We start from the raw sequence: 26,291 nt of genomic DNA, 5'->3' as shown, positions 1-26,291 counted from the left end.
CCCTGGGATCTTGGGTATGAGGAGAGAGACGTGTTTCTCCACGTCTGTTCTGAAATCGCTTCTCTCTGCAGCCCCCACGTAGCCATTACTCTAATATTGAGGCCAACGAGAGTGAAGAGGAACGTCAGTTCAGGAAACTTTTTGTCCAGCTGGCTGGAGACGTAAGTATCCTGCGTGGCTGCTCCACGGTGTTACCTGACTGTGAAAAACCGGAAGTTCCCACCCCGTTTTGTTTTATGGTATCCAGACCTCTTTCCATCTCCCTTGAACCATACTTAACTTCTGCCATCAGGACATGGAGGTCAGCGCTACAGAACTCATGAATATCCTCAACAAGGTCGTGACCCGACGTAAGTGACCAGGGTCAGGGAGTGATGAAGGTGTAGAGGCGTATGGGCTGGGATGATCTTTGACCTCTGACCTTCAACCTGTCCACCCATCTAACCCCCCTCAGACCCAGATCTGAAAACTGATGGGTTCGGCATTGACACTTGTCGGAGCATGGTGGCTGTTATGGATGTATCCTTTTGGAGCCAGTCTGGAGGATGTCTTGGGTGAAGAGGGTGTTTTCTGGGAGTATGTTGAGGACAGACGAGGTGAAGCCTTCATACCTGAGGACACAGGCCTACCTACATGACACCACCAGAACTTTACCTGGATTAGGAGACCCAACCTTTACAGATACCTTGTTAGATAAGGACAATGTAATAGGAAAGGAAACAGGGTCAGAGAGACACAGTGGTTTTTTTTTTTTTTTTTGTTTTTTGTTTTTTTTAATTAAAATTGCACCCTGGTGCATTGATTTTAATTTGGGAACTCAATCCAAGGCAGTTTCTCCTTAGTGGTGGCCCTCTGGCCCTGGACACACACACACAGACTGGGGGCCCGCAGAATAGCTGGAACAGCAAGGGATGGGACAATCAAATATCCATTCATCAGAGGGCAGCCAAGTCTTCAGTTCTGCACACCTTGCTGGTGATTGGGTGACAAGTTTCAGAGAGACACAGTGGTTTTGTCTCTGGCCAACCCACCCAGAACTCACTGGACTTGAATATCTGATCTTGGAAGCTAATCTTGGGGCTACTCGAGACTTGGATAACAGAACCAATCATTTGGAGAATACATGGCAGGTTAGGAATTTGAACTTGGGAGTTTCGATTTGAGAATCTAAGCTGCTTTTATTTCTCTATTTACTTTTAAATGATATTGATTGATTGATTGGTTTTTGAGACCGGGTTTCTCTGCCTTGGCCGGCCTGGAATTCACTCTGTAGACCTGGCTAGCCTCGAACTCCGAGATCTGCCCACCTTTGCCTCCCAAGTTACAGAATTAAAGGAGTGTGCCACCATCATGAGATTATCAGTTTTAGGTGTACTTATTTTATGTGTCTGAGTGTTTTGTCTGAATGTAATTATGTGCACCTGATACATGTCTGGTGTTGGAAGAGGACAAAAGAGGGTATCAGACCTCTCAAGAGTGTGTTACAGGGGGGTTGGGGATTTAGCTCAGTAGTAGAGCACTTGCCTAGCAAGCGCAAGGCCCTGGGTCGGTCCCCAGCCCCGAAAAAAAAAGTGTGTTACAGACAGTTGTGAGCTGCCATGTGGGTGCTAGGAATCGAACCCAGGTCCTTTCTTCAAGAGCAACCTATTCTGTTAATCTCTCCAGTCTATATATCTATATCCATATCCATATCTATATCTATCTCAAGGGGCATAACTACATGCATGGTACATATGTTCACATATATACATCCCAAGAACATAACTACATGTATAGGATATGGAGGAATGTGTACAGAAACTCACATAAACATTTGCACATGGGCCAGGCAGTATTGAATCCTGAGTGTGTACACATACATCTAGCACACTTTACTCACTATCTCCTTAGCTCCTACGCCCCACCCCCACCCCAAGGCTCTGTGGGATCAAAGATGAGTGCCACCACTGCCCAGCTAAAACTTCTTTTATTTTTAATTTATTTTTATTTTGTGTGTATTGGTGCTTTGCCTGTATGTATGTCTGTGTGAGGGTGTCAGATCTTGGAGTTATAGACAGTTGTAAGCTGCCATCTAGGTGCTGGGATTTGAACCCAGGTCCTCTGGAAGACCAGCAAGTACAATTAACCACTGGGCCAGCTCTCTAGCCCCCAAGCTGTCTTTCAAAGCACAAGAGTTCTGCCTGCTTTTACCTGCTATGGGCTGAAGGCCTGCACCACCAGACCCAGCCCAACCTTGTTTTGTCTTTTGGGGTAAGATCTTTCTGTATACTCTGTATACTCAAGTTACCATGAAACTCCCAATGCTTCTTCCTCTGTCTCCTCAGTGCTGGGATTACCACATAAGACCCTATCCAAGAAAGGGGGGGTCTTACTGTGTAACTCTAGCTGGCCTGGAATTCACTGTGTGGGCCAAGCTGGTTTCAAACTCACAGGTATCTGCTTGCCTTTGCCTACTGGGTGTTGGGATGAAAGGTGTGTGACAACATATCCAGCCCAAACTTTGTGTTAAACAAATGAAAAACCCCAAATAATTAAAAGCATATCTCTGGTGACATGCTCTAGTGTTGAATGGGAGCTGTTAGGCCAGATCCCTGGGTTTATTGTCATGTACCCAGTCTGGGTTTAGTTATCGTGTGTGTGTGTGTGTGTGTGTGTGTGTGTGTGAATGTGTATGAGACTTGGTATTAAACCAGGACTCATACGTGGTAGGCAGGGACTGTACCTCAAGCTTGTTGCTTTACCTACATGTAGAGAGGCTCTTGCTATATACCCCAGACTGACCTTGAACTGGGTCTAGCCTCCTGCCTCTCCGCTTCCTGAGTGCTAGGTCAGAGTGCATCCTACCTCATCCAGTTTCTTTTATTTCGTGGTACTGTAATTTTGGATCCTCTGAGGTGGGTCTCGGGAGGCCGAGGCTGGTCTTGGAGTCGGGGTGTAGCCAAACCCCTGATCGTCCTCTCAGGTGCTAGAGTTGTAGGCTTGTGCTGCCATGCCTGGCTTGGCTTGTTTTACTTTTTTCCGCGGGCGTGTGTGTGTGTGTGTGTGTGTGTGTGTGTGTGTGTGTGTGCATGCACGTGCTCTCAGGGGCCCAAGGACATTGGTTCCCCTGGAGATGGAATTCCAGGTGGTTGTGGCTGCATGATTTGGGTTGTGGAAACCAAACCCGAGTCCCTTAGCAAGAACAGAAAATGCTCCTAACTGGAGAGTTGTGATAGTCAACCTTCCAAGGTTAGCATTAGGGTTAAACCCAGCACTCAGGAGGCAGAGGCAGGCAGATCTCTGAGTTGGAGGCCAGCTTGGTCTACAGAGCAAGTTCCAGGACAGCCAGAGCTGTGTAGAGAAACCTTGTCTTGAAATTAAAAAAAAAAAAAAGAAAGAAAAAAAGAAAGAAAGGTTAGCATTATGGCATTAACACATACACACACTGCATTTTGTCACATTGTTCTTAACAACCTCTTGCTAGAGTGACACCACAGGCAAGCTGGGCTTTGAGGAGTTCAAGTACCTCTGGAACAACATTAAAAAGTGGCAGGTAAGTGGCAGCTTCTGAAACCCCCAGGATCTGGACACCCAGGCCCCTTCCAAACCACAGGGACCCCATGCTCCGTGATGTTTGGTCTGACTGTTGTTTTTTCTGTCCTTAGGGTATATACAAACGCTTTGATACTGACCGATCAGGGACCATTGGTAGCAATGAACTCCCAGGGGCCTTTGAGGCAGCAGGTGGGCTGGCCGGGCGATGATGGGCAGGGGGTGGGGCAAGCAAATTCACACCACGTTATTGGTGATCGAGAAGGCCTGTGTGCGGGTGCCGAGACTGAACCGGTTTGTGTTTTTCAGGATTCCACCTGAATCAGCATATCTACAGCATGATCATCCGCCGCTACTCGGACGAGACCGGGAACATGGATTTCGATAACTTCATCAGCTGCTTGGTCAGGCTGGATGCCATGTTCCGTGAGTGACACAGTCAATCTTCGGTGAGGGTGGGGATTTGTTAACCTTCATTGGCGAAGGCTCCTCTAAGTCAGAGCTTAACATGAGCAATGCTGGACTCCCTAGGCAGTAACAACGGACTTGAATGGCTCAAACACTTGTACAGTCATGTGGATACTGGGAATTGAACCCAGGATCCTCAGCTAGGGCAGTAGGTGCTCTTAACCTCCGATAGGGTAGTAAGAGCCACCTAGGCTTTGAAGGGAAGCCCAGGAGGAGGTGTAGACCAAGCAGGGATCTGAAGTAGCCCAGGGACTGAGGGAGGACTGCTTGGAGGAAGGCACGTGTGAACTGGGACACGGTGGAGGAGGAATGAACAGAGAGAGATCGAGGAAGAGAGGAAAGAGGTAGCGCTTCTGTTGCCGTTTTTAGGTTTATTTATTTATTAATGAAAGTTGTGGAGCTCAGAGGATAACTTGCAGGAGTAATTATTCTCTCTCTCTCTTATGCTAAAGGCATATGCTATTACGCCTAGGCTAGCTTCCTATTTATTTATGATATATATTTTATGTATATGAAGTTTTGCCTGTGTGGCATGGATGCCCGTGCAACAGATGCTTGCCTGATGCCAACGAGTGTCAGAACCCCTGGAACTGGAGCTACAGATGGTTGTGAGCCACCATGTGGAAACTGGGAATTGAACTCAGGACCCCTGCAAGAGCAGTAGGCGCTCTTAACCGCTGAGCCATTTCTCCAGCCCCGTCTTACCTGTTTTGTTTTGTTTTGTTTAATTTATTTATTTATTTCAAGTATGTGAGTACACTGTCAGCTGTCTTCAGACACCAGAAGAGGGCATCGGATCCCATTACAGATGGTTGTGAGCCACCATGTGGTTGCTGGGATTTGAACTCAGGACCTCAGGAAGAGCAGTCAGTGCTCTTAACCACTGAGCCATCTCTCCAGCCCCCTGTTTTTTTGTTTTTGTTTTTGTTTTTGAGACTGGTTTTCACGTAGTTCAGGCTGCCTTGAGACTTGATTTGAAGCTGAGGGTAGCCTTAAACTTTTGACTCTGAGGTGAGAGCTTTTATTAAGATTGACGTAAGAGCCCTAAGACTACCTCCAAAATGGCAACTATTGTCCTGTCATGGTGGAACCCAACACTCGGGAAAGCAAAGCACTTGCTCCTCGCCACTACTCAGCCAGGAAGATGGAGAGTCAGAATTTTTGACTCTGTGTTTGCCTGAGAACTTAACTGAGCAATGAGAAGAAGCAGGAGTGATGTGTGCTGTGCAGCTGTGGATACCAAGGTCAGGGGTGCTCCGACAATCGTGGCATTGTGGAGCCACGGCAAGGGAGGGGCGGAGTCAGCCGTGGCTTACAAAGCTCCTTTCATCTGGCAGCTGAGGGAAGATGATGCATTAAGAGTGAAAACAGGGGCTGGAGAGATGGCTCAGTGGTTAAGAGCACTGTCTGCTCTTCCAGAGGTCCTGAGTTCAATTCCCAGCAAGGTTACATGGTGGCTCACAGCCATCTGTAATGGGATCCGATGCCCTCTTCTGGTGTCTGAAGACAGCTGACAGCGGACTCAAACTTTTGAGGGGGGGGGGGGAAGAGTGAAAACAGAAGTTGGATGTGATGGTGTGTGGACACAGGATGATCAGGACTTCAAGGTCATCCTTGACTACCTGGCAAGTTTCAGTCAAGCCTGGGTTTTGTTAGACCCATCTCAAAGCAAGGTTAGTTCATTAGTTACTTAGTGAAAAGGGCTAGAATCCAGCTTAGTTGGGAGAGGGCTTGCCTCCCATACATGAAGCCCTGGGTTTGAGAGCAGGCGCTCATTAACCTGAATACCCACACCCATAATCCGGCACCCAGGCGATGAGGCAGAAGGATAAGGAATGTAAGGAGAAATGTCCTCTCAGCTGTGGTAGCCGGGGCACCAGTGGCACCAAGGACACTGTATTTGGCCACCTGAAAGTGGAGACTCAGCCTTGGTATGGGAAGGAACAGACATAGTAGTGTGGGCAACTCTGGCTTGGTTTGGCTGTGGGCGGAAGGCATGGATTCAAGTTCCAGGGCAGGAGTGGCCTAAATCTAAGGCCAAGATTGGCAGGTCACCTCCTTCAGGGCCGGTGTTGGTTACAGCTGGAGAGGGTGTAGCACGGGTGTCAGGAAGGATGCGCCTGGCCTCCAGTCAGTTTTCTGTCCTGTCTTGTCGAGTGACCTGCAACAAGACAGGACATGTCACTCTGTCTGTTTACTTATTGAGGCGCCAGGGATTAAATCCCCTGCCTCAAGCTTAAAGAGTAAATACTTTATCATTGTGTTTTAATACCCGAATTCTGACATTTAAGTGATTTAACTTTCTTCCTCTTCTTTTTTTTTTTTTTTCTTTCTTTTTTTTTGGAGATAGGGACCGAACCCAGGGCCTTTCACTTGCTAGGCAAGCGCTCTACCACTGAGCTAAATCCCCAACCCCCCTTCTTCTTTTCTATTACTACTATTCCTACTACTATTACTACTACCACCACCACCGCCGCCACCACCACCACCACCACCACCACCAGAGTCTCATGTAGCCTGACTAACCATTAACTCCCACATGTAGCTAAGAGTAATATTGAACTCAAGAACGTCCTACCATAACCCACCTAGTGCTAGGATTTCAAGCGTGTATCACCACCACGTGCTTTTTTTTTTTTTAACTTTTTTTTTTTTTTTTTTACTTTTTTTTTTTCTGAGCTGGGGACCGAACCCAGGGCCTTTCGCTTGCTAGGCAAGTGCTCTACCACTGAGCTAAATCCCCAACCCCCACCACGTGCTTTCAACGTTCTGTAGAGCACTGTCATCATCGACAACATCGTTATCCTATAGCCAGTCAGGGTGGCCCGTGCCTTTGATCCCAGCACTCTAGAGGCAGAAGCAGGGAGCTCTCCGTGAGTCTGAGGCCAACCAAAGGGTACTTAGTGAGACCCTGCCTAAAAACAGAGTGGAATAAAACAACAACAAAGGGTGTGTGTGTGTGAGAGAGATTATATTAGCGTTCTAGAAGTTTCCAACCTTCTTTTCTCCTCCAGGTGCTTTCAGATCTCTTGACAAAAATGGCACTGGACAGATCCAAGTGAACATCCAGGAGGTGAGACGGCTTCTCTTGGGGGTGGCGCTCAGCGGTGAGGTCTATCCCCTACCATCCGGTTTGCCCAGCAGGCCCTGGGTGAGGTGTCTGGTTCTCCAGGGTCCTTTGCTCACCTGTGCCTCCCTCCTTTAGTGGTTGCAGCTGACTATGTATTCCTGAGTGGAAGTCACAGACCTGCCGCCTCACTGCTCACTGTGGAGCCTTGAACCTGATCCTGTCTGCAGCCACGTTTTTACGGTCATGTCCTGCTACCCAGAGGCCTTCCTTTTCCCTATGCTGGTACCCAGCTTCCCAGTCGGCAGCCAGAGCTCAACGTGCCCCAGCTTGCTGCACCCTGAGTTCCCCTGGCTCTGAGACAAGCTAGCTTGCTCTGCCGAAGTGTCACCCCACCCCAGCACACCCAGTCCGCACCCTCTGTGACCTCCATCCTGTCTGTGTGCCAAGCCTAGCACTCCTATTGCTTCCATGTCCCAAGGGCCCTGTCTCAGTTCTGGGAGGATCACGCCTGTCCCTACACACCTTGTTACACACTCACACAGTTACCTCCCAGGCAGCCAAATAAACTCCAGGCCATCCAGTGCCACACACCCTAGTGCCTATGCCTGCACTGTGTTCCCCCTGCACAGCTGTCGGGCCCAGGAGGAAATAAACTCTCCATTCGCTGCTTCCTTCAGACTCTGAGTGCGGAGAGGGGGCGCTGAGTCCAGGAAGGAGAGCTCTGTAGAGTGACTTGGTTATTTATTTAATGCGTATGTGTATAATGTGCGTGTACATATGTGCACTCTGTGTGTGCCACCACTGGGGTCCTGGGGTGAACCCGGTCCTCTGCACAGCACCCTCTCTCCAGCCCCACAGGCGGTCTGGGGCGCCAGTCACTGCGGCTGGATCCGTGCGCTTTCTGCTCTGCGTCTTTGCTTCCAAGTTGAGGCTTGGCCTGGTTTTGCTGCTTCACCTGGGTCCCACGCAGGCTGAGAATGGGACTCTGAGTCCCCAGTGATCTCCTCGCAGGTTCCCAAGCGGTTAGGAGAGCTCAGCGACCCTCTGTCTCTTGGGGTCAGGTTTGTAGTTCTCCGAGCTTTGTTCTTTTAGGTCCTCCGACTGATTGATTGGTGCTGAGGATGGAACCCAGGGCTTTTACACATGTACGTGCTCTAACACCACCCCACACATACCTACACCACACATTCTCCCTCTTACACATACACACACACCATACCCCCAATACTTATAACACACACGTATCATACATTCTCACACATACACACACCATACCCCCCCACACAAACACTTAAGCTACATACCTCACACACTCACACAAACATACCACACACATTTACCACACTCACACTCAGACATCACACATACCCTACACTCTCACAGATATATACACACACCACACCCACACATGCTCTCACACCCACATTTGCTGGTGGATTCTGTGCCCTTGCACTCAGCCATATCACCAGTGAGTTTCAGTTGGCACCAACCTTTGTCCTCCCTAGGTTCATAGATCACGGTCAGCCATCTCCTTTTTGCCACAGGCTCTGTCGGTAATATAGCCCTGACTTCCCTGGAACTGGCCCCTCGCCGTTCCTCCCCTTTGGGCCTCTGCAAGGGGAGGGGATTCCATTCCAGTTTATAATATACCGCTGCTGCTGCTCCATTCCCATCACCACTTGAGGTCCTCCGCCCTGCCGCCCAGCAGGCATCCACAAAGCACACTGTCCTAGGTACAGTGCTGGTCCAGCATCGGGACCAAGATCAGGGGTAACTTGCTTTCCACTGAGTAGACAGCCCAGATTGTGGGAAGGTGGGTTAGGACACACACACAGGCTGGAGTTGGGTTGGGTTCTCAAGAGGTTAGCATATTTATTGATGTTTGCCCAAGTCCTCTGAGCTTCTTGGAATCACTTCTTGTGGGGGAAGGAGGCCCAGCCCAAGCAGTATAAACAGTAGGCAGTGCCTAGGAGGGAGGAGTTGGATATCAAATGAGACCCTACTTCCCTCTCAACATCTGGCGAGGCCTCTGAAAGCCCCTCAGGTTCCCTCAGTTCCACAGCTCGGGTCACACAGCTCTGATTCAGCTGGCATCTTCCTCCCAAATCGGATTCCTCACGGGGAACCCCCACCTCCACCCGTTTGGATTTGAACCATCCCAGGAGCTTGTTTTGGGCTGGGGTGGGCATTACTGATTGCTAGCCCAGCTTCCTCAGGGCTATAGGTAACCCATTGCTCCCTTCCTAAGCACTGTGGGTCCTCAGGCCTTGTCAACTCAGGACCCACCCCTTCTGAAGCACCAGCCGACCCAGACCCTGGCTATTCCTACAAGGGGAGCAAGCCAGTGGGCCCCGCACTCACCCCCGAGCGTCAGCGTCATGGTCAGTCTGTACAGGATGTTGTCCATTCCCCCGCCCTTCAAGTGCACCGGGAGGTCGTTGTCTGCCTGAGTTTGAGGGATGAGAACAGGGTTGCTGGTTGCTGCACAGACCTCCACCTGCCCAGCTACACCCACCCCTCATTGGGTCCAGAGACTTTGTCCTGCCTACCTGGAAGAGCTTCTGCTTCTGTGCCACTCGGTTTTCTAAGTGGCTCCTGGTAGATGAGGTAAAAGACCGGATCAGAGCCTGGGAGACCTGGAGGGATAGGAGATGGGTAGATTAGCAGCACCTGGAGAACTGCCCTCTCGGGGATCTGGCAGGAAGGGGCTGCTTTGCCACCAGGATATGGGAATTATGTTTCTGGGAAACAGCTAGGCAAGATATCTTAAGGCAAGATAGTCGCCAGTGAGAGCGGGGAAGGGACTCCTGTCAAGAACAGATTGGTAGGAAGCCTATTATCCCAGCATTCAAGAGGAAAGCAGGAGTTCAGGGTTAGCCTGAGTTACTTGGTAAGCATTTAGAAAATGAGGGGAGGTGTCACACATATGTTATTACAGCTGGGAGGTGGAGGCAGGAGGATCGGGAGGTCAAGGACATATTCAGCTGCATAATAAGTTAGAGGCCAGCCTAGGCTACGTGAGACCCCGTGTCAAAAAAAAATGGGGAATCCGGGCCTAGATTCAGCTTGGAGCTTTGCAGGCTGTGAGAGGGTCTCGGAGACTCCAGTGTTGGGAATGTGAAATAGGTGCTTCGGTATTGAGGGAGGGGGCTGGATTAACACGAGAAAATCAGGTTCCAGGGATGTCAAGACTGGCTTGGAAGTTCCATGAGAGTTGGTATTGGGACTCTCTGGGATGTTAAGAGGGACTCGGGTAAACGGAGGTTTAAACCCAGGGTCCTGGACCGTCTTAAGGATAGTGCTGTCTGGAAGCTCAGGCTGTCAGGGAGGAAATCCCAGACTCTGAAGGCTACACCTGATCCAAGACTCCGGATCCTGGATGTTTAGGGTAGGCATCTGGGTTGTGGGGTTCCCCTCCACCCCGACACAGCCCATGGGGGGCCTCACCCGTAAGGCCCTCATTTTGCGTCCTCAGCTGCTCGAGTCACCTCCCCTCTTTGCCCAAGGACGAGCAGCAAGTTACCCTAAGAGAATCCCAACCACGCCCACTGATTCCCATGCCTGATGGGGGCGTGGCCAGATAAGATTTGTCCAATAGGGTCAGAGAGAAAGTGTTCCAACTTGTCAGTCATCATTTCCTCATTTGAGTTGACTCCAGCAGAAAGTGTGTTGGCTGCGACGTTGACTCAGGAGATGTGCCACTCCCTGGTTTTTATCTAGGGTTACCCTGCTAGTTAGTATCTGGGAGCCAGTGAGGACAAAGATAAACTTGTTCTGTCTACAGAATGAGAGATCGTTGCACCTGGGAGTCTTAGTTTCCATATTTGTTTCCTGAGGGCCAAGTCAGGTTCTTCCCCAGGGTTCTCGAGGAAACGAGGAGGCACCCCGATACAGATAAAGATATTTACCAGGCCAGAACTGATTTAAGGAAAAAAAAAAAAAAGCGAGCCGTGGTGACTCAGACCTTTAATTCCAGCGCTTCTGAGGCACACTGGTCTACACGTTAGTTCCAGTGTGGAGGAGAGGAGGGAAGGAGGGAAGGAGGGAGGAGGAAGAAGGAGGGAGGAGGAGGAGGGAGATGGAAAGAGCAGGGGAGAAAGAGGTGTTCTCTTAGAGAAAAAGTGTGGGGGTTTTGTTTTGCTTTTTTTTTTTTTTTTCTGTTTTCTTTTTTTCGGAGCTGGGGACCGAACCCAGGGCCTTGCGCTTGCTAGGCAAGCGCTCTACCACTGAGCTAAATCCCCAACCCCTTGTTTTGCTTTTTGTTCGTTTGTTTTTAGCTGAAGTTAAGCTTCCTAGATCTTTTCTTTGCGATCAAGCCTGAACAGAGGTGAAGGTGACAACCCACCATTTTTTTTTTCTCTGTGAAACCAGCCATTTGGGTGGGGCCCTAGGAGTTAGGAGTCAGGCTTAATTGTAGATGGACCCCCCTAAGCCACGAGGTTTGACTGCTAGTGAGTGGGTCATTTCGCTTTTAATTTGTCTCTATAACTAGAAGTTTATTGAGGCAATAAAGTGAGCTCACGACATAATTCGGTTAGCACAGTTGAATCAAAACACAGGCAGTGAGCCAGCTCTGTGGTCAAGCCTCTTGCCGGTCCATCCTGTGGCACAGGTGGACCCTCCCGCCGTAGCAAATAGTAAAATTAATAAAATACAGCAAAAAGAAAGACACTTGGCGGGGAGGAGTGGAGGTTCCAGGAGCAGGAGTTCAAGGCTAGCCTTGACTACAGAAAGTTCCAGGCTAGCTAAAGCTACCTGAGACCTTGTCTGTATAGGAAAGCCTGGGGGCGGAGGGGGGGAGGAAGAGAAGAAAAAAGAAGAAATAAACTAGTGTGAATTTCGAGAAAAATCAAACAAAAGCCACTGTTTCTAGTGGGAACATCTGCATATCTATTTTTTGCGCAGGATCAAACCTAACCTCAACTTATGTTAGGCAAGCAGGCCGCCCTGAAGCCACGCCCTAGTCCGCAATGGGAAAGCTATGACTTGAGAGTCACATATTTTTGCATTACATTTACTTTCACCCGTATGAAGTGGAGACTTAAGGGTTCTTTGGAAAGTCAGTTGTGTTGTGTTTTGCTGGGGTAAACAGGCGAAGGAACATTTCGCTGAAGCAGACACAGGAGAGAGGATTTTTTTTTTTTTTGGTTCTTTTTTTCGGAGCTGGGGACCGAAACCAGGGCCTTGCGCTTCCTAGGTAAGCGCTCTACCACTGAGCTAAATCCCCAGCCCGAGAGGATGTTTTACTAAAGCAAGCTCGTGAAAGGACACACGATGAAGGATTCTTTGCTAAGACACACGTGTATCGGTTTGCCTTACATTGCGTAGTTGAGCTCAATTTGTTGGGACTCCATAGAGAGAAACACACCAAACACTTCCGGTGGTGTGCCGCGGCTTCCTGCCACTCCTGTGGACTCCGGCTGATTGGTAGAGTGATGTCCGCTGAGACAGACACACATACTGAGGGAAGACACACGCGGAGGACACTGATGTTTGGAGGGATATAAATAGGACTTGCCGGATAGTGATGGGAGCAAAGCTAGGCTTGGCTTACTTGCTTGTTGGTCTCTCATCTTCACTGATCTTCCCTTCACTGCTGACTTGTGTCTGCTATCCCACTCTACTGCACTGGACTGCTGGTGCATCCGTTTGCAAGGGGATGGAGCTGCTGCTGCTGACCTGTGAACGGAACTGTCGATTTCCTGACAACACAGAGGGGAGCCTCTCCAAAGAACCATTTCTAAACAGGTCCACTCCCCCCCCCACACACACACCCCTCCCCGTCTCCTTTCTTTTCCACTACCTCTGGTGGGTGTTGGCTAAGAGGGAGGTTAAAGCGCTTGAGAACCATCATTAAAAAATAGGTTTTGAGGGGTTGGGGATTTAGCTCTGGTCCCCAGCTCCGGGAAAAAAAAAAAAAAAAAAAGCACTGACTGCTCTTTCAGAGGTCCTGAGTTCAATTCCCAGCAACCGCATGGTGGCTCACAACCATCTGTAATGGGATGCTCTCTTCTGAAGTGTCTGAAGAGAACTACAGTGTTCTAACATATAGATAAAATAAATAAATCTTAAAAAAAATAGGTTTTGAAAAAATGAAGTTACATCTATGTGCAGTCACACATATTACACCATATGCACAACACAAATATGTGCCTACACACATACACATACACGCACACATACACTCATACACACACACACACTCATACACACACACACACACACACACACACACACACACACACACACACACACAGACACCCATCCTTGCCTACGTAAAACATTAAGCACTGAAGAACAAGGATGCAGCTTAGTGGCAGACGGTAGGCCCTGCTGCCTAGGGGACAAGGCCGGGGCTGGGGGGGTGGGTGTCGATCTCCTGCTTAGCTTATGCAAAGCCCTGGATAAAGTCTCTAGTCCGAAGTGGGAACCATCAGAAAAGCAACCCGTGGCTTCTGCTTCTAATTCTGAACTCAGGCCTAGACAGGAGAATTTCACATTTGAGGCACCTGTGGGTTCCATAGGCCTGCAAGGTGTACTAAATGTGAAGTTCCTCCTTTCTCCCATGGCTGCCCTCAGCTCCTTGCAACAGGCATGCAAACAAACAAACAAACAAACAAACAAAAAGTCTGTACGAATAAAGCTAAAAACCGAAAAATGTGAGAGAACGCCTATTAGCCATTCTCGATGATGATGTGTACAGTTTTGGTGCTTTATGTGTAAGGGTGTTTTACCTGCATGTAGGTGCACCATGCCTGCCTTGTGTCATAGAAGCCAGAAGAGGTGTCAGAGCTCTTCTGCAAGAGTAGCCAGTGTAGCCCAACCCCTAGGACTTACTTTTGAATCTCATTCTGCCACACACCCCTCTTTGTTCCCCAGACAGGGTCTTGCCACATAATTCAGGCCTTTCTGGAACTTGGGATCCTCACACTTCACTCTGCTGGCTATTACAATCTGAGGCAAGTACCACAAAACCAGGCTTACAATCGTCATTTTAAAAGTCAACGTTGGAGGGGTTGGGGATTTAGCTCAGTGGTAGAGTGCTTGCCTAGCAAGCGCAAGGCCCTGGGTTCGGTCCCCAGCTCCGAAAAAAAAATCAACGTTGGAAAGCAAACGGCCCCACAGTGCTTTAAGGTATGCCATAAGTTCACACCTATAAACCTTGTGGGAGGCTGAGGCTGGATAATTTTGAGTTCTAGGGTAGCCGAGGCTATATAGAGGAACTCTGCCACAAAACAAAACCCATTAGTATTTCTGTTTGAATGAAGGTACCAGTTGCATAACAGAAAATACATCTCTGGTCTTGACTCCAGTTCTAGTTTGCAGCTCCTGAAATTCTTTGAAACATTAGAATGATTGACACTGTCACTTATGTGCTAACGTGGTGGCCTCCAAATAGGCTAAAGAAAGAATTGACATCCAGCTCTCAACATCCTTGGGCCTTTAGGGAAGGGGTGGGGGGCTATTTGGAGATGATGGAATCACTTATTATCAATAATTAAACACCTCAATTTGTAGTTAAATTGCCCTTCGGCAGGCTCCAGGACTGTGACTTTATTAAAGGATTAGGAAGAAGATGATGCCTGGGCAGTGGTACGTGACTTCAATCCTAGCACTCAGGAGGCAGAGGCAGGCAGATCCTTGAGTTCGAGGCCAGCCTGGTCTACAGAGTGAGTGCCAGGACAGACAGGGCTACATAGAGAACCTGCGGTGTTGAAAAACAAAAAGGGGCCTGGTAGACCTGAGAGCACAGAGCTCTAGTCCCCATCCCCCCTATGCATCCCTTCTCTCTCTCTCTCTGAGTCCCTGAGTTTTGGCCTTATAAGTAAATATTTAAAACTGTGGCACTTGGGAGCTGGAGTCAGGAGGACTAGTTCAACTTTATCCTTGGCTGTGGAGGAACTCTAACGCCAGCCTGGGCTGCAGCAGAATCTGACTTGTTCCCTTTCCCAACTCCCACAGTAAGCAGAAAGTACCTTCCATATTCATTTTGGATTTAATTTTTTTGAAAAAGGAAACCCTATAAAATTTATGTGCACCATGTACATGCTGGTGCCTGCAGAGGCCAGAAGTGGGTCCTGGATCCCCTGAAACTGGAGTTATGAATGGTTGTGAGCCACAAGGCTGGAAACCAAACTCGGGTCTTCTGTAAGAAGCAACAAGAGCTCTTAATGGGCGCCCCTCCCCTTCTGAGGCAGGGTCTCGCCTTGGCTGGTCTGGACCACTTGCTTCTGCCTCCAGAGTGCTAGGACTAAGGGACCTGTGCGACCACTGATCTCTAACTCTTCACTACTGACTGCAGGAAATGCCACAGAGAGAGATGCATGCTAAATTATAACATGGAGGTTTTCTACAAGTTAGGACAGTTTCTTCTAACAAAGCCCCAACCCCCAAAACTAAATGAAACAAAATGAAAAACCTAAGACGTTTGCTGGGTGTGGTCATGCGAGCCTGTAATTCCAGAATTTGGGAGGCTCAGGCAGGAGGATCAGGAGTTCGAAGTCATCTTCAGCTACAATTTTGAGACCAGCTGAGGTTACATGAGATTGTCCCTTAAAAACAAAATAAATACCAACCAACGAGTAAAAAGAAGTAGAGGACGAAGAAGGACAAAATTGCACAATATGTTCTGTGACATCAGTAACCAGATGGGGTTGAGAACTGAAAGACCCCCGGAGTGGGGAGACCCTCACTCAAGTCTCGGGATGACGCGACCCCCCAAGAACTCACACAAGACCGTCCTTGTTATAATCACATGAGGTTTATCGAGAGCAACCAGTGCACTGGGGTCGAGACTCGTATCCCATGCAGGGGCAGTGGACTTCGACCCCGAGAGGCTGGGAGAAGAGGTATTTAAAGGGAGAAACCGGGGCTGGGGATTTAGCTCAGTGGTAGAGCGCTTACCTAGGAAGCGCAAAGCCCTGGGTTCGGTCCCCAGCTCAAAAAAAAAAAAAAAAAAAAATAAATAAATAAATAAATAAATAAATAAAGGGAGAAACCGCAACCCGAGGGGGCAGGGATGGCGTCATAGAATAACAGTGAAAAATCACAAGGAAGAACTCTATCCCCCAAGATTGTTTCCTAGGAGAAGCTGTCTCCTACTTCTCAGATTGTTTAACTTCATGGTCCGCTAGTTCCTAGGAGAAGTTGTTTCCTGCTTCTCAAGATTGTTCTCTAAGATTTATGGTCAGCTAGTTTCTGGGAGAAATCTGTTGAGCTGGCCAATGTAATTATCCATTCTATAGCCCTAGGAGAGGCTTCTTGGAACATACAATTCTGGGGCCTAACCTGTTTGTTTGTTTTTTTTGTTTCTTTTTTTTTCTGCTCTAAACTTTGTGTCTAGGGGGGCAACTTTAAAACTTTTATCTTTCGGGGCTGGGGATTTAGCTCAGTGGTAGAGCGCTTACCTAGGAAGCGCAAGGCCCTGGGTTTGGTCCCCAGCTCCGAAAAAAAGAACCAAAAAAAAAAAAAAAAAAACAAAAACAAAAACAAAAACAAAAAACTTTTATCTTTCAAGAACGAAATCAGTTTTAAGCCACGCCCACCCAAAGGCACACTCATCCCTCGAAACACACCGAACCAATGTTTTAATCAGGATCACCACCCATGCGGGATTCTCAGAAACTGAACGTATTTTGACATATAATAAAGGCCTTTCCTACATTCATATCAAGTTACTTTCAGCACAGGTTCGATGCTGCTTAGTAACCAGTGGGAGGAAAAAGGCGTTTCCGCAATAATGGGTCTTTCTCCTGGTATTGTGTTTTCTGATAACAGACGAGACGAGGGGGCTGGAGAGATGACTCAGCGGTTAAGAGCACTGACTGCTCTTCCAGAGGTCCTGAGTTCAATTCCCAGCAACCACATGGTAGCTCACAACCGTCTGTAATGGGATCCGATGCCCTCTTCTGGTGTGTCTGAAGATAGCCACAGTGTACTTATAAAATCTTAAAAAAAAAAAAAAAAAAAAGATGTCTCAAATACTGAGCAATTTCCAGAAAGCACAAATTTGGTAGAAGTGCCCATGATGCTATAATTGGCAAAAAACAAACAAACAAAAAAACCCAAAAAAACCAAAAGAATGAAGCCTGAGGTTCTCAATCTTGAAATTGATCAGTTACCCAGAAAACGAATTATTAATACAAATGTCCAAGTGTCCTCCTGGTGTGTGTATGTGTGTGTATATGTGTGTGTGTGTGTGTGTGTGTGTGTGTGTGTGTGTGTTTAGAAGCAAAGCAGGAACAGCTGGAAATGAGGGTGATGAGGGAACAGACATACTAACTGTAAAATTGTGTAAGAGCTGGCTGGAGTACGACACCTTTAATCCCAGCACTCAAGAGCCAGAGGCAGGAGAATCTCTGAGTTCCTGGTCTACACAGCAAGTTCCAGGACAGCCAGGGCAACACAGAAAAACCCTGTCTCAAAAAACCAAAAACCAAACAAACAACCCCCCCAAAAAAAACTAAACAAACAAACAAAAAAACCAAACTACAAAACCAAACCAAACAAATAAAGCTCTCTCTCTCTCTCTTTAGTATATGATTTCATTGTTTTCGCTGTCTTCAGACACCAGAAGAGGGCATCAGATCTCATTACAGATGGTGGTGAGCCACCATGTGGTTGCTGGGAATTGAACTCAGGACCTCTGGAAGAGCAGTCAGTATTCTTAACCGCTGAACCATCTCTCCAGCCCCAAATAAAGTTCTTTATAGGTAGCAACACATGATGGGCATCTTTTGGGACAACTGGCACAAGACACTGGGGACCAACGGAAACTACTACGAGAAGAAGAAGAGGTATGAGCTGGGGCTGCCTGCTGTCCACACTACTACTGGCTCTTGGCATAAGTTCTGTCTGAGCTTGAGAAGGCACTGAGAAGCACTGTGCCCTGAGACTGGAGGTGGAGACTTTCCTGGGTTGTACCAGCAAAACAAGGATCAATGATGTTGTCGGGACACATGGAGCAGTGGAGGCTGACTCTTGAGGAGGAAGGGGTTTTAGACACAAAGGGGAAAACACCGGAAGCAGCCTTCTCTTGTGAGCCACCATGTGGTTGCTGGGATTTGAACTCCGGACCTCTGGAAGAGCAGCCAGTGCTCTTTACCACTGAGCCACTCTCCAGCCCCCAGTTTTTCTTATTCTCATGGACTGTGTTCTTACATCCGTATATAAGCAACCTTTGTGAATAAATGCATACATCCTGGAGGTGGGGGGTGGGAAAGAGGAGGGGTTGGAGAGGTGGCTCACTGGTTAGGAGCACTGGCTGCTCTTCCAAAGGACCCGGGTTCAGTTCCTGGTACCCACGTGGTGGCTCAACCATGTGCAACTCCAGTTCCAAGGGATCAGATGCTCTCTTCTTGCCTCCTTGAGGAGCCACACATGTATATATGGTGCAGACACACATGTAGGCAAAACACCCACACACTTAAAGTAAAATAAAACAATAAATGTGCATGGAATATTTTCCAAAATTATAGCTGCCCGATTCAGAAGATAGAAGGCAGTGGAAGAAATACCATCTAATACAGAATGTTTTGACTTATTTTTATTTTGTGTGCTTGGCCAGTGCTGACAGAGTCCTTGCTCTTCTCCTTAACTCGGGCCTTTATTCTGCAGCAGGCTTTGAGGGCTTCCTGACAAGCACTCAGGTTACAGCTGTGAGCTGTAGTTACCACACTATCCTGTTAGACCCAACAAGACCAGGTCTTACTTACCTGAGTGCCAAGAACCTGTCATATAATTTGTAACCATCTATGGCTCTCTCCCTTGCTCCAGTAAGAAGATGACATCAGGCTTAGAAATGACAAGTCCTGGGGCTGGGGATTTAGCTCAGTGGTAGAGCGCTTACCTAGGAAGCGCAAGGCCCTGGGTTCGGTCCCCAGCTCCGAAAAAAAGAACAAAAAAAAAAAAAAAAAAGAAATGACAAGTCCTGTTTATGGGAAAAGAAATGAAGCATGAACAGAATGTTTAAATGCCAAACTCCTGGGACTAGAGAGATGGCTCCTCCGTGATTTAAAGCACTGGCTGCTATTCCAGAGTACCCAGGTTCAATTCCCAGCACCCACATGGCAGCTCACAACAGTAACTCCAGCTGCAGGAGATCCAACAGCCTCATAAAGACACACCATGGGGTTGGGGATTTAGCTCAGTCCCTGGGTTCGGTCCCCAGCTCCGAAAAAAAGAAAAAAAAAAAAAAAAAAAAAAGACACACCATACAGGCGAAACAACAACAAACATTAAATTTCAAACTCTGGCCAGTCATGGTGGCACATGTCTTTAATCACAGCACTGGGGAGGGAGGCAGAGGCAGGTGGATCTCTGTGAGTTTGAGGCCAGCCTGGTCTACAGAGTGAGTTCCATGACAGCCAGGGCTATATATAGAGACCCTGTCTCAAAACAAACAAGTCCAAAAACGAAGATTAAAATGAAATTCAAACTCTGGGGCTGGTAGGACAGCGGAGCAGGGTAAAGCACTGCCAAGCCTGACAACCTGTTTGATTCCCAGGATCCACATGGTGCAAAGAGAGAACCAAATCCCGAAAGATGTCCCCTCACCTCAAGACGCATTCAGTAGTGCACCTATGCCATCACCTCCAACACCAAGGAATCAAAACAATGCTTATTATTATTAATATTAATTGCATATGTCTGGCAAGGCCTGTGGTGGACCAGCCTGCCTTCATCTTACAAGGGACAGATAGCTCAGCAAACTTTCATTTGCTTTGGCCCCAGGGCGTCCCATTTCCTATGTGGCCCTGGGTGCTACAGGCCTTACCTAGTGAGCCAGATGACTGAAATTCTCTAAAGTCATATTTCTGTACAAGTCCCTCTGGGCAGGCTCCATGAACTTCCACTCTTTCTCAGAGAGCTCTACAGCCACATCCCCGAAGGCCACTGTTCGCTGAAACAATGCGCTTACACAGTATTAGTGAATCAATTGTTTCTTTTCTGTAGTTTTCTACACAGGGTCTCACTGTACTGGGCTGTACAGTGGGGCTCACTCCTTAGACCAGGCTGGACTTGAACTCACAGAGATCTGCCTGCCTCTCTCCTTGAGTTCTGGGATTGAAGATGTGTGTCATCATGTCTGATTCTCTTACTTCCTTTCTTTCTTTCATTCTTTTTTTTTTTTTTGTGGTTCTTTTTTTTTTTTTTTTTTTTTTTCCGGAGCTGGGGACCGAACCCAGGGCCTTGCGCTTCCTAGGCAAGCGCTCTACCACTGAGCTAAATCCCCAACCCCTCATTCTTTTTTTTAACTGATAATTTCCTAAATATGTGAAAGTAGCAGTCTGGAGAGATGGTTCAGTGGTTAGTTAAGAGCACTTGCTGGTCTTCCAGAAGATCCAAGTTTGGTTCCCAGCACCCCTATTGGCAGTTCAGGACCACATGTAACTCCAGCTCCAGGGTATCAGATGCCCTCTTCTGACCTCCAAAAGCCCCTGTATACATATACACATAAACAAACAAACAAACAATCAATCTTGTAAAATGCTTGAATGTACATAGTGGCTGGGCACAGTGGCACACGCCTTTGATCCCAGCACTAGGGAGGCAGAGGCAGTCAGATCTCTGTGATCAGCCTGGTCTACGGAGTGGGTTCTAGGATAGTCAGGGCTGCACAGAGAAACTGTATCTTGTGAAACAAAACAACAAAAAAAAAGAAAGGAGTGTAATAATGCCAGTGGCCTAGCACTCTGCTTGCATAATCATGAGATTAATCTCCTGTTTGGATCTGTTCTTTCCCATTCTCTTTCTTTTTGAGTGCTGGCGACCCAAGCTGGTACCTCACACATGCTAGGCAAGCCCCACTACACCAGTCCTCTCTTCCCTCTTTCATCTACAACCTAATTCCGCATCCACAGCACTCGACGTCTTTAGTACCTAACGGGTTATATGCTTTTTTTTTTTTTCTTTTTCTTTTTTTCCGGAGCTGGGGACCGAACCCTTGTGCTTGCTAAGCAAGCGGTCTACCACTGAGCCAAATCCCCAACCGAGTTATATGCTTTTATTTTCCTTTTGTTGTTGCTTTTTGAGACAGGGTCTTAGGAGCTCAGGCCTATTTCACATTCTACAGCTGAGAATGACCTTGTACTCTTGGTCCTCCTGCCTCTATCTCCCAAAAACTAAGAGTAAGGGATGATAAAAATGTGTCTCGGGCTGGAGCAATGGCTTAGCAGTTAGGAGCACTGACTGCTCTTCCAGAGGTCCTGAGTTCAATTCCTAGGAATACATGGTGGGGTCTGATTCCTTCTTCTGGTGTGTCTGATGACAGAGACAGTGTGCTCATAGAAATAAAATAAACAAATAAATCTTTAAAAAAACCCAACAGGGGTTGGGGATTTAGCTCAGCAAGGCCCTGGGTTCGGTCCTCAGCTCCGGGAAAAAACAAAAAACAAAAACCCAACAAAACAAACAAACAATATGTGTCTCCTTCCTTTTCTTTCTTTTTTCTTTGAGATAGGGTTATACTGTGTTACTCTGACTGACCCAGAACTCACTATGTAGACACAGAGATCCTCCTGCCTCTGCCTCTGGAGGTGGGCCAGTTGTTGCATCTCCATTGAGACTATAACTGATGAAAGGTTCAGGTTTCCCCAAGCCAATCCATTCAGGAAAATGACTTCAAGATGTGGAGGTGAGGGGGCTGGAGAGATGGCTCAGTGGTTAAGAGCACTGACTGCTCTTCCAGAGATCCTGAGTTCAATTCCCAGCAACCACATGGTGGCTCACAACCATCTGCAATGGGATCCGATGCCCTCTTCTGGTGTGTCTGAAGACAGCAACAGTGTACTCACATACATAAAATAAATTTTAAAAAGTGTGCTAAAAAAAGATGTGGAGGTGAAGAAAAGCACTATGGGATGTGGGACACTATAGTTTTCAGTCCGTGTCACAGAGTACATGAGTCGAGATCGGTCAATATCCTCTTCTGAGGAGCAGGACTCTCCTGTCTCTCATTCAGACTGGAAAATAAACAAGATCTAGCTGAGCAGGGTCTCATAAATTATCGAGACCATGACCAGGTGTGGTGAAGTAGGCCTATTATCCTAGTACTCGGCAGAGTAGGGTGTAGGCCAGAGGCTCAGGAGTTCAAAGTCATCTTTCGTTACAAACAAGCTGGTTTTGTGAGCAGCCTCAGTTACCAATCTTAAAACAACACCCTCCCCCCCAAAAAAAGGTATCAAAGCCTGCATGCAAATGAAAAGCAGTCGCTCCACTCATAAGGACGTTTGGACGACACATTTGGGTAACGGATACATTGATGTTTATTTTTTCATCCATATGCATGTGGTAGACATGTGGGGTTTTGTTTGTTGGTTTGGTTTCTGTGTGGGGAGGGAGGGGTATTTCGAGACAGGGTTTCCCTGTGAAGCCCTGGCTGTGCTGGAACTCTATAGACCAGGCTGGCCTTGAATGAACTCGGAGATCTGCCTGCTTCTGCCTTCCAAGTGCTGGGATCAATGGAGTGTGCATGACAACCAGCTTATGGGAGACATGGTTTTATATGTGTGACGGACATGTTTTCTATCCAGTTTCCAATGGCATGAAATATGGGTTGTAGTTTATGTGTCTGGGTGATCTGCATGTATGTCTGTGCACCATGTGTGGACCTGATACCTAAGGAAGTCAGAACAGGGCTTCTGATCCCCTGGACCTGCAGTTAGATGGTTGCAAGCCAACATGTGGGTGTGGGAAATGAATCCAGATCCTCTGGAAGTGCAACCAGTTCTCAAGCATGGAGTCATCTCTCCAGCACCATGAAATAGGCTCCTTTTAAACAAAACAAAACAAAACAAAACAAAACAAGAGGGAGTGACATATATCAGTATAGGAAAGTCACTGGAAAAGACCATCTCCTCTTCAGTCCCAATAATGGTTATTAGTAAGCTACCATCTTTTTCAAGAGAAGGTATTCCTTTCCTCTGCTCCTCTGTGAGAGCACTGTATATGGTGCCAAGAAGAAGGAGCTACTGAGGGAGGTGGGGCCCCATCACTTGCTCCCCGGGAGCAGGCATTTTGACATGAAGAACACAGGTGTTCCTATGTTCTGAAGGGTTAGAAGGAATTACAGGGCTGAGGGGATGGCTGGGCAGGTAAGGCACCTGCTGCAAAATCTGATCCTGGAGCCCGCATGATGTAAGGAGAGAGCTGACTCCTACTATGGTTCTCCGACCTCCACACAGTACAGCAGCTTGCATAACACACCACCACTAACTTACTAACTAACTAACTAACTAACTAACTAACTAACTAACTAGCTGTAAACAAAGTCCAGGCAGTGGTGCACCACCCCTCTAATCCCAACACTTGGGAGGCAGAGGCAGGTGGATCTCTGTGAGTTCCAGGATAGCAGTCTCTACACAGAGAAACCCTGTCTCAAAAGCCAAAACAAACAAACAAACACATAAACGAAACTTTCAACCTACCTGAAGGACCATGGCATTCAGGACAACCTGACCTACTCTGATTTCTCCTTCCGGATACATGAAGAGTCCTGAGAAGGGAGAACACAGAGGAGTAAAGCCCCCCATACTCTGACAGACAAGTTCAGGCCCAGAGCTCTGAAGGCTGAGGCCTGCAAAACAGCAGGAGTCCTGTGCTCGCCTCCCCTATCCCAATCCCCATGCAAAGAAAATGAAAGAACAAGAGATACAGGTGGAAATGGGTCCAGACGGAAATCCATGGAATAAATAATGATCTTCAGTAACAGAGGGAACGCTAGGACTTTATTACAGAGGCTCAAAGATAGACACACACACACACACACACACACACACACACACACACGCAGGCATTCACGCACACGCACACAGAGGCAGTTAGTTCTGTCAGTTCGAGGCCAGCCTGGTCTACAGAGCTAGTTCCATGACAGCCAGGGCTACACAGAGAGATCCAGTGTGGTGGTTTGAATATGTTGAGCCCAGGGAGTGACATTTGGAGGTGTGGCCTTGTTGGAGTAGGTGTGTCGCTGTGCTGTGGGTGTGGGCTTTAAGACCCTCATCCTAGCTGCCTGGAAGTCAGTCTTCTCCTAGCAGCCTTCAGATGAAGATGTAGAACTCTCAGCTCCTCCTGCACTGTGCCTGCCTGGATGCTGCCATGCTCCCACCTTGATGATAATGGACTGAACCTCTGAACCTGTAAGCCAGCCCCAATTAAATGGTGTCCTTATAAGAGTTGTATTGGTCATGGTGTCTGTTCACAGCAGAAAAACACGAAGACACCGTGTCATGAAAAACCCTCCAAAAAGGGGGGCAGGGGTTCAGGGAAAGGAGACTAAAACCTGATGTTTTTTGAACTTGGCTTTGGAGATGCTCAATAGCTAACCACTGAGCTATAGTCTCAGCTCAGCATCACCTTCTTTGAAAATGGTTAGAAGAAAGAAATCATGAGTGATCAGGGTACTTTTGGATAGCTGTCCTTCTGTCCTATGTACATGGGATGGAGGTCAGAGAGGGCTGGACATTCAGTCCAAGCTCAGGGTCACCTTGTAAAGCTGATGTCACTACAGTCCAGGGTCACAATCTGCCATTCACAGCATCTGCTGGGGCCAGAACAGTAGTCATAGACATATCTCATTGACACACTTGGGTGCTGCAAGATATGTCACACGAAAATATCCACATAGCAACTCTTCACTCTTTAGAAATAACTTTTTAAAAATTTATTTATATTATTCATATGAGTACACTGTAGCTGTCATCAGACACATCAGAAAAGGGCATCAGATCCCATTACAGATGGTTGTGAGCCACCATGTGGTTGTTGGGAATTGAACTCATGACCTCTGGAAGAGCAGTCAGTGCTCTAAACCACTGAGGCATATCTCCAGCCCCTAGAAATTAATTGCTGAGCCATCTCTCCAGCCCTAGAAATAATTTTTTAATAACTTATTTTATTTTATGTGCATTGGTGTTTTGCCTGCATGTATGTCTGCGTGAGGGAGTCCGATCCCCCGGAACAAGAGTTACAGACAGGGGGGTTGGGGATTTAGCTCAGTGGTAGAGCGCTTGCCTACCAAGCGCAAGGCCCTGGGTTCGGTCCCCAGCTCCGAAAAATAGAAAAGAAAAGCTGCCATGTGGGTGCTAGAAATTGAACCTGGTCCTCTGGAAGAGTAGCCAGTCCTCTTAATCACTGAGCCATCTCTCCAGCCCTAGAAATAATTTTTTATCTTTGTGTGTGTGCACATATTCAGGTATGCGTGTGCAATGCCACTTATGTGTAGGGCAGTGTAGAGTCTTGGGTGTTGGTTCTAGACTTCTACCTTGTGGTCTGATCACTGTTACATACTCCGGGCTAGATTATCTGAGAGCTTTTGGAAACTCTTGTCTCTGAATTCTGTAGGATCTCGGATTACTGAATACAAACACATTATGGCAACTGATTTGTGCCACAAGAACTTTACCCACTTAGGCATCTCTCGAACACCCTCTACAGGATTATATACCACAGTGATTAGCATCACTGAGACACACGAAGACACAGTCACAGGTAAATATCTCCATACACGCCAGTCAGTTTGCATGCCATTGTGATACTGTCACTTCCCTAACATCCCTAAAAGCCCTACCTACATAGTCACAATCACATATGGTGGCACGCAGAAGGCACAGTACTCTGCATCATCCACAGCCATAACTGAAAATTCACTCGCAAGCCACTCACTCATTAGCAAAGATAGTCCACACCCGCATACACACAGCATTATACACTGTCACAAAGTCCTTTCCCCTCCCTCCCTCTTCTCTCCACGAACACAAGGATACCTATGCAGTGCCGACGCAGAGCCACGGACACGGAACACAGCACACAGTACTACACAAGGTCACTTAACCCAGAGATACAAACACAGTCACAGTTACAACTGTATTCACAGCCCCCAAAAATAAAGGTTATTGGGCGTATAACACACTACAGGACGACGGGATACCACTTCCACAATCACAAGATCCCGGAATACATAACATCACATGTGTTTGCACAGCAACCGTCAGATATACACCTTGGCGACAGGTGATTACAACAGCACACTTATAAGTATTCACAACCAGTCACCACCACAATCAAAACCACAATTAGAATCCCGCACCCCGGTCCTTCTCCCGCGTGCGCAGCCCCAAGATTCGGGACACGCCTGGTCCCCGCCCAGAACTACCAGACCATTCACCTTCGGTCTCTGTAGAAGGCGCGCGCGTCCGAGTCAGCCAAAGCTAAAGATTTCACC

At 47.7% G+C, this 26,291-nt stretch overlaps 2 protein-coding genes across 8 annotated transcripts in view; one reads left to right on the top strand and one right to left on the bottom strand.

The window, feature by feature from the left end:
- Positions 1-7,740, top strand: part of Capns1 (calpain, small subunit 1) — a 10,114-nt gene extending 2,374 nt beyond the window's left edge. The window contains 8 exon segments of the mRNA NM_017118.1: positions 72-161; positions 293-350; positions 455-519; positions 3,464-3,532; positions 3,645-3,723; positions 3,841-3,957; positions 7,014-7,072; positions 7,205-7,740. Coding sequence (NP_058814.1) covers positions 72-161; positions 293-350; positions 455-519; positions 3,464-3,532; positions 3,645-3,723; positions 3,841-3,957; positions 7,014-7,072; positions 7,205-7,231 — 564 coding nt within the window. The 3' untranslated portion in view covers positions 7,232-7,740.
- Cox7a1 (cytochrome c oxidase subunit 7A1) lies at positions 5,838-26,291 on the bottom strand. 7 transcript variants are annotated; one of them, XR_015640917.1, is made up of 6 exons: positions 26,235-26,291; positions 23,497-23,564; positions 9,619-9,705; positions 9,431-9,515; positions 8,560-9,035; positions 7,353-8,184 (listed from the first exon to the last, which is right to left on the bottom strand). XR_015640917.1 is itself a non-coding variant. In XM_087591229.1 (5 exons), exons 2-5 carry the CDS (start codon positions 23,554-23,556, stop codon positions 6,105-6,107), a joined length of 288 nt encoding a protein of 95 aa, XP_087447355.1. In that variant the 5' UTR covers positions 23,557-23,564; positions 26,235-26,291; the 3' UTR covers positions 5,838-6,104. The 7 variants fall into 7 exon arrangements, 5 of the variants coding, with proteins under 5 accessions (XP_087447355.1, XP_087447363.1, XP_087447344.1 ...); XM_087591229.1 differs by lacking the exons at positions 7,353-8,184; positions 8,560-9,035 and adding an exon at positions 5,838-6,160; XR_015640918.1 differs by lacking the exons at positions 23,497-23,564; positions 26,235-26,291 and adding an exon at positions 10,517-10,568.

The sequence above is a fragment of the Rattus norvegicus genome, chromosome 1, assembly GCF_021556685.1.
Source record: "Rattus norvegicus strain SHRSP/BbbUtx chromosome 1, alternate assembly SHRSP_T2T, whole genome shotgun sequence".
Taxonomy (NCBI): domain Eukaryota; kingdom Metazoa; phylum Chordata; class Mammalia; order Rodentia; family Muridae; genus Rattus; species Rattus norvegicus.
Note: the sequence above shows the minus strand (reverse complement) of the source record. Positions and strands in the feature narration are given on the sequence as shown.

Bases quoted from the DNA above. Each gene is read 5' to 3' on its own strand.
- Cox7a1 (XM_087591229.1), bottom strand. From the start codon at position 23,556: ATGTATCCGGAAGGAGAAATCAGAGTAGGTCAGGTTGTCCTGAATGCC. The intron at 9,706-23,496 runs GTAGGTTGAAAG...CTATCCCTCCAG, and splicing joins TGAATGCCATGGTCCTTCAG to GTCTCCCAGGCTCTGATCCG. The intron at 9,516-9,618 runs GTAGGCAGGACA...CCTCAAACTCAG, and splicing joins AGAAGCAGAAGCTCTTCCAG to GCAGACAACGACCTCCCGGT.